Below are 12,825 nucleotides of genomic sequence, written 5' to 3' on the forward strand. Positions count from 1 at the left end.
ATCATTCCAAGTCTCTCCCTCCTCCCCTCCCCTCCCCTCCCCTCCCTTCCCCTCTTCCCCCCTCCCTCCAAATATGCACACACGTACACCACACGGACACATTACTATCTTGTAAGGAACTATTTGAGAGTAAGTACAGCCATCATGCTCTTTGACTCCTAAATACTTAGGTGTGTTTCCTCAGAAAAAGGACATTCACTTACACATCCACAGCAGAACTGTGAAAAAACAAATGCAATACCATTAGCTGGTTTTCAGACCTTATTCAGGTTTCTCCAGTTGTCTCAATAATGCCCTTTATAGCAAAACTTTTATTATTTTAAAGGGCCAGGGTCCACTCGAGGGGCACATATTGCACTGAGCTTTCTGTTCTTCTGTGTCTTTTCGTCTAGATCAGCGGTTCTCAACCTGTGGGTCGCTACCCCTTTGGCGGTTGAATGACCCCTTTCACAGGGGTCGCCTAAGACCATCCTGCATATCACATATTTACATTCCGATTCATAACAGTAGCAACATGACAGTTATGAAGTAGCAATGAAAATAATTTTATGGCTGGGTCACAACATGAGGAACTGTATTTAAAGGGCCAGAAGGTTGAGGACCACTGGTCTAGGACATTCCCCCAGCCTGTCTTTGTTGGTCACGAACTTGACCATTTCAAGGCGCACAGGCCAAGTCTCCTACAGACTGTCCCCACACTGGCTGCTCCCCACCGCCCTGCATTAGGTTCAGGTCACCCACTTTGTCGGCTTTGGTCCTGGGTGGGCTTCATCCGGAGGCTCAGGAGTCTCTTCCTAGGGTTGGTGACATTGGCTTCCATCCTTGGCTATGGTGGCATCCTCTGCGTTTCTCCACTGTCACGTTACTACTCTTCCCCTTCGTAATCCATATGTATTCGTGAGGACACTGGAGGGGATGTGAGTACCCGGCACCTTGCCGGCCGTCCCCCGCTGGTCTCAGCGTCCTCGCTGGGTCCTGACAGGGCGTCTCACACGTGTTGTTGTTCCTCCCTCCCAGTGGTGATCATGTGTGCGAGCAGCGACACCATCCGGGGCATCATGCTGGCGGCGCACAGACACGGGATGACCAGCGGGGACTACGCCTTCTTCAACATCGAGCTCTTCAACAGCTCTTCCTACGGTAACTCGGTCCCTTTCCCTCGCGGGCTGGGGTGTCAGGAAGGGGCAGGAAAGAGCCAATAATGTGAGTTACGTCAACAGATTTCATTTTCATAGCTAGGAGTTTAGAAATTGGGAATCCTGAGCACGGTTGTGACTTCTAAGTTCTCAAGCTTTGCTTCTCTGAGAACTCAGCAAGGAAGGTCCCACATAACCTGATGCCAGGGCATCTGTCTCCAGATGGTCTTAAATCCAGGCCGCACAGACCCCTGCCTTGTGCACTTCCAACTGCAGGTTGCCTCCAGATGGACTGCTGGGATGATTTTTAATAGGATGGAATAGACTAGAACAGTGGTCAGCAAACTGCGGCTCGGCAAACCGCAGCTCGCGAGCCACATGCGGCACTTTGGCCCCTTCAGTGTGGCTCTTCCACAAAATACCGGCTCTTCCACAAAATACCGACTTCTACACATGGGCCACGAAGTTTCAATCGCACTGTACGTGTGCGCCCGCACGTGGTATTTTGTGGAAGAACCACACTGAGGGGGCCAAATAGCCGCATGTGGCTCACGAGCCGCCGGTTGCTGACCACAGGACTAGAACATATCAATGTAATGGAATAGGATACGTCAAAGTGGGTCACACGTAGCATATGTATTGTTACATAAAACTTTTATGTTAGTAACTAGAGGCCCGGTGCGTGAAAATTCATGCACTCAGAGGGGTCTCTCAGCCCGGCCTGTGCCCTCTCGCAGTCTGGGAGCCCTCGGGGGATGTCCGACTGATGGCTTAGGCCCGCTCCCTACCTTGGCTGGCCTGGTGCTGCCCACTCGCCGGCCCTGCCCCCTGCCAACCTGTGGTTCTGCCTTTCAGTTGATTTGCATATTAGGCTCTTATTATATAGGATACGTTCATGTGTATATATTTATGCATGTTACTCATATGTTTGTAATGGGCCACAATGTGAAAAAAAGAAAACAATCATTACTGTAAACTGAAGTGCAACATTTTGAAAGTCTCTTCTCCCACCGCCCCTTCATTTCAGATTACTTATTACTTATTAGTTAAGCTTCCATGTAGAAGCTCAGGAGCCATCAACATAAGCGATGGAAAGCATTTAATTTCTTTCTTTAAAAAAATATTTGTATTGATTTCAGAGAGGGAGAGAGAGATAGAAACATCAATGATGAGAGAGAAGCAATAATCGACTGCCTCCTGCATTCCCCCCCCACTGGGGATCGAGCCTGCAACCCAGGCATGTACCATTGACAAGAATCAAACTCAGGACCCTTCAATCCACAGGCTGACACTCTATCCATTGAGCCAAACCAGTCAGGGCTTTACAAAAATATTTCTAATAAAATGATCGCTATATTATGGGTACACAGTAACTTATTTATTTATTGTTTCTATTTCTTTATTAAAGATTAAGAATGCATTGAAAATATAAAACAAATATATACAATTTAATGAATTATTTGCACAGTATTTTATAATGTTGACATGTCATCTTTACTTTTTCTGTCTCCTATTTTTAAATATTTGTGTTGCTCCCAGAACGAGGCTAATTGAGTGTGCATGCCTGTATGTCGACACACGCACACACACACACACACACACACACACATTTGTTCTGTAAGATAAATTTCTAGAAGAATTTCTGGGTCAAAGGTTATATGCATTTAAGTTTTGATAGATATTGCCAAGTAATCCTCTAGAGCAGTGATGGCGAACCTTTTGAGCTCGGCGTGTCAGCATTTTGAAAAACCCTAACTTAACTCTGGTGCCGTGTCACATATAGAAATTTTTTGATATTTGCAACCATAGTAAAACAAAGACTTATATTTTTGATATTTATTTTATATATTTAAATGCCACTTAACAAAGAAAAATCAACCAAAAAAATGAGTTCGCGTGTCACCTCTGACACGCGTGCCATAGGTTCGCCATCACTGGGATAGAGAGTTTACCAATTTACACTTTGCCACAGTGTGTGAGATGGTCTGTTTTCCTACATCTTTGTCACCTCACTGTTAAATTACTTTACTTATTTTAATCTCTTTTCATGTCCATAAGCAAAGATTCGCATTTTTTCTTCATTTGAACTCTGCCACGTTCAATGCCCCCACGCCCCACCCCCGCCTCCCCTCTGAGATGCGTCAGTCTGTTCCACGCTTCTACGTCTCTGGACCTATTTTGCTCATCGGGTTATTTTGTTCATTGGATTCCACAAGCTCCTGTTTTTCCGCTCCCTCGGTCATAGTGAATTGCAGCCAACCTCAGTGACACAAGAGGACAGTGAGGGCTCCAGGGGTCGTGTCTTAATTCCAGGCAAGATAAAGGGGAAGATGAGAGGCAGCTGACTCAATTTGGTGTGAAGAGCTCTCCGGAAGCCCCTCACCAACTCCTCCTTGTGAGCGGGGTCAGGAAATGTGTACTTTTAGCTGAATTCACCGCAACCCCTGATCAATGCAGGAATCGTCAGGAAGAAGGGACGATGGCTGTAGATAGAGAGGCTCCTGTCCATGTTTGTCCCAGACCCCGAAGCACCTTTCCTCCTCAGAGCAGAGGCCGTGAACAGAGCCTGTGGCCGGCAGAGTGGCCGTGAGCAGGGCCCGGGGCCCTGGTGCCCATCGTCAGTAAAGGACCTTCTCCGAAACGTGGTGCCCCAAGAATCCTGCATGTTCATGCAGAGTTCTGCAGCATCCTTCTCCCTGTGCGCCCTCACACTGAACTCTAATGCCTGTTCTAGAGAAAGGTTCTATTTCAATCAGTATTTAATTGATATTGGATTTTTTCTTTCTTTTTAAAAAATTTAAATTCTTTATTGTTGCAAGTATTGCATGTCTCCTTTTTCCCCATTGACCTCTCCCCACCCACTCTCGCCCCCCAGCACATGCCCTCACCCCCTACTGTCTGTGTCCATTGGTTATGCTTATATGCATGCATACAAGTCCTCTGATGGATCTCTTTCTCCCCCACCCCCTCCCGTGCCTTGATATTGGATTTTTTAAAAACATTTTGACAGTGTGTTCATATTGACTGATTACTAGGTTGTTTGATCCTGATGAGCTCTCAAAGATACTCTCATGTCTGCCTGAATTATATTATTACAGGAGCTCAGCATATATTATGGGGGAATTGGAATGATGGAACATAAGACTGAAAGGATAGATTTACAAAATCTAGAGAGAAGATGACGTACGTTGTCCCGTTGAGTTTTTGTTAGTACCATGGCGGCGGCGTCTTCTTTGCAGTGAGTTGGGTGGAAGGCTATTGGGGCAATCCCGCTGGGACTGTTCGAAACTTGCCCGTCTTCTGAGAACTCGGAGGGCACTGGATGTGTTCCTTTCTGCGTAAATGTAGCAAGTGCAATGGAAAAACCAAGTTTTAAATTTTATTTATTTTAATTAATTTACGTTGAACTAGTCACCCGTGTGGCTAGTGACTCCTGGGCTAGATGGGTCAGCTCAGCGCAGTCAGTGAGTTTCCAGCCATTTCTTCCTGGAAGCCCTGTTTTCCCGAGCGTTGGTGGCACCGGCTACTCCTGGTTCTCTGTGAGGTCCTGTCTCCCCCTCCTCCTTCTGCCCCCCAAAAACAGCCTCCCCAAGTGCTGGTGCCAGCCCTCCTCCCCGCTCCCCCGCACTCTCTCACCCAGTGGAGTCAGCCCCTGGTTCTGACCCTCAGGCTGTAGAAATGACACCCACATTCCTCGAGCCTTCACCCCTCTTTCTGTTCAGACTGCTGTTCCCCACCCCGCCTGGTGCCGTCACCGGGCATTCTGCAGGCCGTCACCTTGGGTGGACCGTGACCCTAACTGACACCCCTATGATGTCCACATCCGCCTCCTCCATCTGACTCGGCTCTTTCCTCTAATGACACCCCCTTCTTCCCCCCCTGCATCACCGCTGACGCCTCTCCTCTCGCTGTTGTCCCTCACTCCCTCGCTCTGTGGAGTCTTGAGATTCCTCTTGCGCCGTCCTCTGCTTGCATTCCCAGGCCCTCCCTGTTTTTGTGATTAAAAGAGCAGTAACTAATTATGAGGGAACATTTCCTAGATTCAGAAAAACACACCCCAGACAAAAGAAAGGGAAAGAAAAGGGAAGAAAGAGAAAAACTCGCCCATGATTCTCACCACCCAGAGAACCGCGGTTAGTTTTGGGGGTCTGACTCCCCACATGGAACCTCTCACCTGGATGCCTGTGGCTGGGAACCCTCCGTGCCCCCAACCCTAATCCATCGCGATTTCCCAGGCTGGTTCTGATCATGCATCTCCGTTCCACTCATAAATCTCCAGAGGCACCCAGTTGTCTGTGGAATTAACTGTGTCCCACACGCCAAGCGCCACGCCGACCTCTGCTTCCCTCGTGCCCAGCGGCCCCGTGTGGGAGGCGTTACTGACACAACACACTGAGAAACCCACAACAGCAGGAAGTCCTAGGATCAGTTATGTTTGCGACTAGACACCTATTTATTTTGGCTTAAACTTATTAAGCACTATTGTTTCCATTCTTTTTTTTTTTTTTTTCAGAAAATGGAACTTCAAAATCATTATCTTTTATTTTTTAATATGTTTTTATTGATTTCCGAGATGAAGGGAGAGAGAGACAGACAGAAACATCAGTGATGAGAGAAAATCATGGATCGGCTGCCTCCTGCACGCCTCGTACTGGGGATCGAGCCTGCAACCCGGGCCTGTGCCCTGACCGGGAATCGAACCGTGAACTCCTGGCTCCTAGGTTGACACTCAACCCACTGAGCCACACTGGCCGGGCTTATGTTTAGATGATGGCAGACAAATTTATTGCACTGGATTTCATTTCTTTCAAAATAAAAAGGTTTTCCCTATGGTAGTAACAGAGGGTGGCTGTTTCCAGCGCCGTGTGCTTGTTCTGGTTGCACAGCCCAGCACCGGCACCGGCAGGGTTAAGTTTTCCCAGGAGAGAGCCCTCCCCTCCCCCAGCTGAGAAACTCCCACCCTCTTTGCTTCAGACACACCACTCCTGCTGAGTCTTGGCACCACAAATCAATGAAAAACGAATCAATAAGCATTGATCGCAGGCCTCTGAGGACTGGCTTCCTCCACGGCGGGCAGAGGTTCTGGGCATCTCCACACTCTGGGGCCGTTCTGACAGCAGCTGGTCCTGGCCGACCCCACAGCTCCCTCTCTGAGCACAGGCATCGCGGCTGCTCCTCACGCCGAGGCCTCCTCCGTGTTGGGGAGGCTTCATGTGGGAGGAGGACTTTGTCAGGTCCTGTTGGGTGGCTTGACACTTAGGCTTTGCTCACTGAGCACAGATCCAGCCCTTAATGAATTTTGCCCGTGGCTCTGTCTTATCGTTGAACAGCTGCTGCTGCTGCATTTGCACCTTAGCCTGTGCCTCCTGCTCTGCCCAGCGAGCCTCCTCGTCCTCCTCGCTGCCTGTAAAATCCTTCCTTGGAGCTGGCTGCCTCTTCCTCTACCCCCTGCACTGTACCCCCTCTTTCTCCCCAGGGAGCTGCCACCTGTAATAACTCAGCTGTCACCCGTCTGTCTCTACTTCTTCTCTCGAAGGGGGTGGAGACTGTTCAAGAGATTTATGAAGTCCCCGGGGGTGGCTCCCACGGACCTCTGACCGGGGCTCAGTGACCCCCTGTTTTCCGGCTTCAGCCGTGATGGAAATCCCAAGGCCACCAGCTCCTTTTCTGTAGGAGTCGGGGTGGGCCTCGGAGCTCTGGCCTCACACTCCAGAACCATCCTCAGGGCTCGGCCGCTGGGCTGCAGGCCTCTGCCAGGGGCCTGGGCTCAGCGCGAACACATGACTTTGGAGTCGGACTCCAGGGCCTGACTTCCCTGCTGTGTTCCCAGGTCTCCAGGGATCACAACGACAATTCATGGAAACATCAGCTCATTGTCCAACCCTGGACGGCCACATTTCCTTCTGGGGCGCTGAAGGCCACGTATTTTCTAAAAAAACGAAATAATAGAAAGCGCTGGTTTTCACCCACGTCATTTGCCTCTGCTTTTGTGAAGGGAGAGCCGGGAGGCAGCGGGGCACCCAGCTTCCCGGGCCTCGGTTTCCTCTCTGTGAAATCGAGACGATCATTGTACCCACATCCCTGGGTCCTGGGAGGATGAAGTGAGTTTCTCATTATAAAGTGCTCGATAAAGAGAGGTGATTATTATCTCTCCGCCCAGTGCATGGGAGCAGTTTCCATTTCACGGATGCACCGGTGAACACCGTCCCGTAAATAATGTGACGCTGTTGCCAGTGCTAAACCCTCACGCTCACCTAAAGGACTTCTCACTCTGAAGAGGTTCCAAAATGCTTCAAGAACTATTGATGATCTGAAACTTGTCCGCCTCAGCAGTGCCACCTCTATCACCCTTTGCACACCCGTCGTCACACAGCCATTCCTGCCACCCCCTCCGCCCAATGTCAGGCCGATGGCACCAAGCAACAGCTTGGCTGACCTCCCCAGGTGATGGTGGGGATTAACAGCTGAGTGTGAATGAGAAAGAGTGAAACTTACTTCTCTTAAAAAATGTGTTTTTATTGATTTCAAAGAGGAAGGGAGAGAGAGAGAGAGAGAGAGAAACATCAATGATGAGAATCATGGGTCACCTGCCTCCTGCACACCCCACACTGGGGATCGAGCCTGCAACCCAGGCGTGTGCCCTGACTGGGAATTGAACCGTGACCTCCTGGTTCCTAGGTCAATCCTCAACCACTGAGCCACACCGGCTGGGCGAAACTTACTTCCTACGCCGCCCATCCTGCAGTTCTTGGGGACTGAAAGTACAATTTCATGGTGACTATAAGTAGTTGAGGCCACAGAGCTTTTATTTCTCTCCCAGTTCAAAGGGACACGTGTCCAGAGGGCCTTCTTCTTTGAGGATCGTGATGCTCATTGTCACATGGATCCAAGTGCAAGACCATGACAATACCTCTCACCCCGGCTGCCCCTCGTAACCTGTCGAGACACATGGCAGTTGGGAAGGGAGAAAGGGCCCTTTATGGTGACTGGCTTGGAATGATAAATGTTTTCATTTCTCCCGTAGGAGATGGCTCGTGGAAGAGAGGAGACAAACACGACTTTGAAGCGAAGCAGGCGTACTCATCCCTCCAAACAGTCACGCTGCTGAGGACAGTGAAGCCCGAGTTTGAGAAGTTTTCCATGGAGGTGAAGAGTTCTGTGGAGAAACAAGGGCTCAATGAGGAGGATTACGTAAGTGCCTGATGGCGAGCCGGGGCCGCCAGCATTCTGAAAACAGCCCCCTGCTTAAATCAGAGGTGACACAGTGTCCCGTCTGAGCCATTCGGAGATTCCCTGGCTCATGTATGAATGTCACTGTGCTTTCTCTGCGTGTGTTTTTTTTCTGACCAGCTCCCCCCAGCACCTCCACCCCCCACCCCAGAACCCCCCCCCAAGCACCCCCACCCTGCACTTATGCTTTCCAACTGCTACAGGGAGCAAACTGCTTCTCGTGGGCGGAGCAGATGTCTGTAGACGTCCATCACTTGGTCGGCGAGGAGCGTGCTGGGGAGAAGGGGGACGAAGGGTGCCGGAGCTTGTGTGCCTGATGTTCCCCAAGCTCGGAGGCAGGAGGTATTTCGGGGTTGAGAGACTGTCTGTTGGCAGTCGGTCTCGGCTTTCTGACAAGCCTCCTCTCTCTGTGGCTGTGTCATGGCCTCTTTGGCTGCAGGCTGTTCCCGCCCCCTCCCCATCCCAGAGCTGCCCATCAATTAGTGCTGTTGTGACTGCGGCGTTTTCCAAGAGGAAAGGATGGGAGTCAGGTCAGGCCAGACTATGGGATACACAGGGGCACTCGTCTCGTTGGTGCCACCTCATGTGGCGCCATGTGTTGCTGTCGTGGGCAGGCTTTGCTGGGTGCCCTGCACATCCCGGAGCCGTTCCTGTGCAGAGCAGGGTGAGCAGGGGCCCCAGGCGGGTTGGGTAGACGTGCTGCATTCCCAAACTGTCCACTCCACGAGTCCAGAGCAGAATAGAGCACCTTCTTAATTTTTAAAAAATTTGCTTAAATTTTCAATGACAGGTTACTTCGAGTATTGTTTTGTATTGGTTTCCAGTGTACAGCATAGTGATTAGGTAATCGTATACTTTACAAACTGATATTTTCAGTATCCACCCGGCACCATACAGAGTTATCACAGTATTATTGACTGTATTCCCTATGGGGTACTTTACACCCCTGATTATTCTGTATCTATGAGTCTGCTTCTATTTTGTTTGTTTATTTGTTCATTAGATGCCACACGTAAGTGAAATCATATGGTATTTGTCTTTCTCTGACTGGATTATCTCACTTAGCATCGTACTCCCTGCGACTATTCCGTAACTACCAATTTGTACTTCTCAGTTTCTTCACCTCTTTTACCCAGTCCCCACCCCCTTCCCTCTGGCAATCACCAGTCTGGTCTCAGGGGAGCAGCTTCGTAATGACCGATGGGTGGCGTGGGTAGTCCCTGCCCCAGGTGGGTAGCAACCACTTCAAAAGAGAAGGTCACTTTCAAACAGGCCTCTCCCAGTTTCTTTCCTTGAAGTACCACGGGGTACAGGCCTTGGCCTTAGACAGACCTCCATTCAGAGCCTGGCTCTAGCACTCCCTCGCTGTGTGAGCTGTGCCAAATGACTTAGTCTCTCTGGTCCAAATTATTTCTCCCTGTTGGGAGGATTATAGATAATCTATCTGAAGCACTTAGCAGTATCCCTGTCAAAAGCTGGAACTCAATAAATGAGGCCTCTTTTATACTATTGTTGTAATATTATCCCTGCCTCCATAGGACTTTTCCATCCAACAACACACAAAGGGGCTTATAATCATATTGAGTAATGTTTTCCAAGCATGTCAAGCTCGCAGCTGGCAGGCTACATGCCTCGTTCATTTAAACGACATGCTGGTCTAAGATGTTGCATATTTTACATACATCATTTAGAATACCGTTTGTGTCTCTAAATCAGCACTGTCCAGTGATTATGCAATGTGAGCTGCCAGTGAGCCACATATGTAATTTAAAAGTTCCTAGTAGCCACATTTAAAAGAATGACAATAACCAGGTGAAATTAATTTTAATAAGACATTTTACTTGACTCATAAAAAAGATTATTTCAACATTAACCAATGTAAAAATTATGAAGGAGATTGTATATTCTTTTTATCGTGTGAAGTCTTTGAAGTCCAGTGTGTATCTTGCCCTTACCACATACCTGCAGGTCAAGGGCTCAGGAAACATGCATGACTGGTGGCTGCTACACTGGACAGTGCGTTCGGAATTATGACAGAAACAGGCCCAGTGGAATAGAGCCCAAGTGTAAGGAAAGCCATGGCAGTGTCATCACCGAAGCCTTTGCCCCAAGGATATGGAAGAACAGAGAGGGCGCTGAGCTTCCTTTCATGGGGTGTCTACGGTGGCCTGGGCCAAATGGAAGACTCCAAGTCTTTCACACCTGCCACTGTGTTATTTTACTTTACCAGGGTTATATTAATCCATGGCTTCAGAACTCAACAATGGTGTCCTTTTTTATCTGGCATCCTTCCTGAGGTTGTTGAAGTTCAAGTATATCAGTATAGGCCGTCCAACTTAATGATACTCATTGGGCAAAAAGTGGCATTGCAACACATTACTGGATCATTCTTTTTTGTTACCAGTCTTTCTTCTATTCAGACTATTAAGTCTTATGGTAAGGGTAGTGCAAGAAAACTTTTCATTGGGAAGGTATTCCTACTACAAAGATCCATAATACATTCCAAACCAAGTGCATTAGAGATTATTGGTAGTTGTAGATTATGGTACTGCTTCTCTCTCATGGTGGGACCATCTAAAACCCTATATACTAAAAGCCTAATATGCTAGGTGTCTGGTCATCTGGTGACTGGTCAACTGTTCAACCAATCGAAGTATAATACAGTGGGGCCTTGACTTACGAGTTTAATTTGTTCCGTGATGGAGCTCGTAACTCAAATTACTCGTATGTCAAATCTTAAAGTGAATGAGTGAGACACGTGATGCTGGGCTGATGTTGTGGCATTCACTGTGACGTTCGCTGCACCAACTAGCGGTGGGCTATCTGAAGCTGGCTCGTAGCCCGAATTTTAGCTCGTAATTCAAAGCAAAAAATCTGCCGAGAGACAGCTCATATCTCAAAAAACTCGTTAGTTGGGACACTCGTAAGTCAAGGCCCCACTGTATGCTAATGATATGCTAAGGCTGCTCAACCGCTCGCTATGATGTTCACTGACCACCAGGGGACAGATGCTCCAACTGGTAGGTTAGCTTGCTGCTGGGTCTGGCCGATTGGGACTGAGCGAGATGGGCTGGACATGCCCTAGAGCCCTCCCGAGGTCCCTCCCTGGTCCTGATCATGCACTGGTGGGGTCTCTCAGCCTGGCCTGCGCCTTCTCGCAATCTGGGACCCCTTAGGGCAGAGGTGGGCAAACTTTTTGACTCGAGGGCCACAATGGGTTCTTAAACTGGACTGGAGGGCCGGAACAAAAGCATGGATGGAGTGTTTGTGTGAACTAATATAAATTCAAAGTAAACATCATTACATAAAAGGGTACGGTCTTTTTTTTTTTAGTTTTATTCATTTCAAACAAGCCAGATCCGGCCCACGGGGCCGTAGTTTGCCCATGGCTGCCTTAGGGGATGTCAGAGAGCTGGTTTCGGCTCAATCCCGCAGGCCACTCCCCTCGGGAGGGCACCAGACAAAGGGCTCACGGTTGGTGAGCCCTGCTGGTGCAGCAGCAGCAGCGCAAGCCTCTCCCGTCGGGACTGATTGGGCGCAAGCCCGTGGAAGGCGCAGCAGGGCCAGGATGAGTGGGAGCGGCAGGTAGGAGCTGCAGGTGGCATTGGACTGTGGGTTTCAGCCCAATCCTTGCAGGCCACCCTGAGGGACCTCACTGGTGCATGAATTCGTGCACCGGGCCTCTAGTTGATTTTATAAATTTAAAAAAAATGGTAATTTTAAGTAGAAATTGGAGCTCATTGCAATTGCTCATTGCAGTGCTGAAGGTGGTCTGTCACATCCATGCCTGTATTCCTCAGGCTCTTTGAATGCCAGTTGCAGAAGTTTGTCAGGTGAGCATAGACAGGTGGCTATGGTGACCACAGTGGGAGAGGGAGACCCGGGCGCCCAAGAACCAGGATCCAGTGTGGCTGGGACTCACGGGCAATTCCTGGTCAAATGTGCAGGAGATGCTAAACAAGACCAGCAAGACTTAGTGGTCTTCATTCTAGGGCTCAGCTCTTTTCTTGGCCTTTCTGCTTCTCTAATTTGTACTCATCTGCTTACTTAGAACTTAAGTCCAGGACACCCATCGTGGGCTCTTCAGCCCCTGCTCTGGATCCTACATCCAGAAACTTCCATGGACTCTCTGGTTAGTTTCCCAATTAACCATGCATTTTCTAAACAATCACTTGGCCTGTGAGTAAGGACACATTTGTTTCTTTTCAATTCTTCTAAGTATGCTTAATTAAAAGTTTACTCAAGTGTATTAAATGAACTAAAGTATTTAGTAATAATAGCTTACTTTTATTGGCTCCTTCCCATGAGCCGCGCATACAGGAATACAAAATAAACTTTGATGAGCCTGGCTGGGTCCCAAGGCAGCACTGAATACAAGCAGTGAGGTGGGCACCCTTGCCTCGTTCTCCACTTTACTAGGAAGAACATAATAGACTTCATCCTTGTTCATCTCACCACG

At 48.9% G+C, this 12,825-nt stretch overlaps 1 protein-coding gene across 3 annotated transcripts in view; it reads left to right on the forward strand.

The window, feature by feature from the left end:
• Positions 1-12,825, forward strand: part of NPR3 (natriuretic peptide receptor 3) — a 60,746-nt gene that overhangs the window by 9,398 nt on the left and 38,523 nt on the right. For all 3 annotated transcript variants that reach the window (XM_070411766.1, XM_070411767.1, XM_070411768.1), the window contains exons 2-3: positions 1,018-1,140; positions 8,161-8,327. In XM_070411766.1, the coding sequence (XP_070267867.1) occupies positions 1,018-1,140; positions 8,161-8,327 (290 nt within the window). The remainder of the gene's footprint in view (positions 1-1,017; positions 1,141-8,160; positions 8,328-12,825) is intronic.

Source organism: Myotis yumanensis, unplaced genomic scaffold (genome assembly GCF_028538775.1).
Source record: "Myotis yumanensis isolate MYYU_CA2020_CCGP unplaced genomic scaffold, mMyoYum1.0.hap1 SCAF_4, whole genome shotgun sequence".
In the NCBI taxonomy this organism is placed as follows: Eukaryota; Metazoa; Chordata; class Mammalia; order Chiroptera; family Vespertilionidae; genus Myotis; species Myotis yumanensis.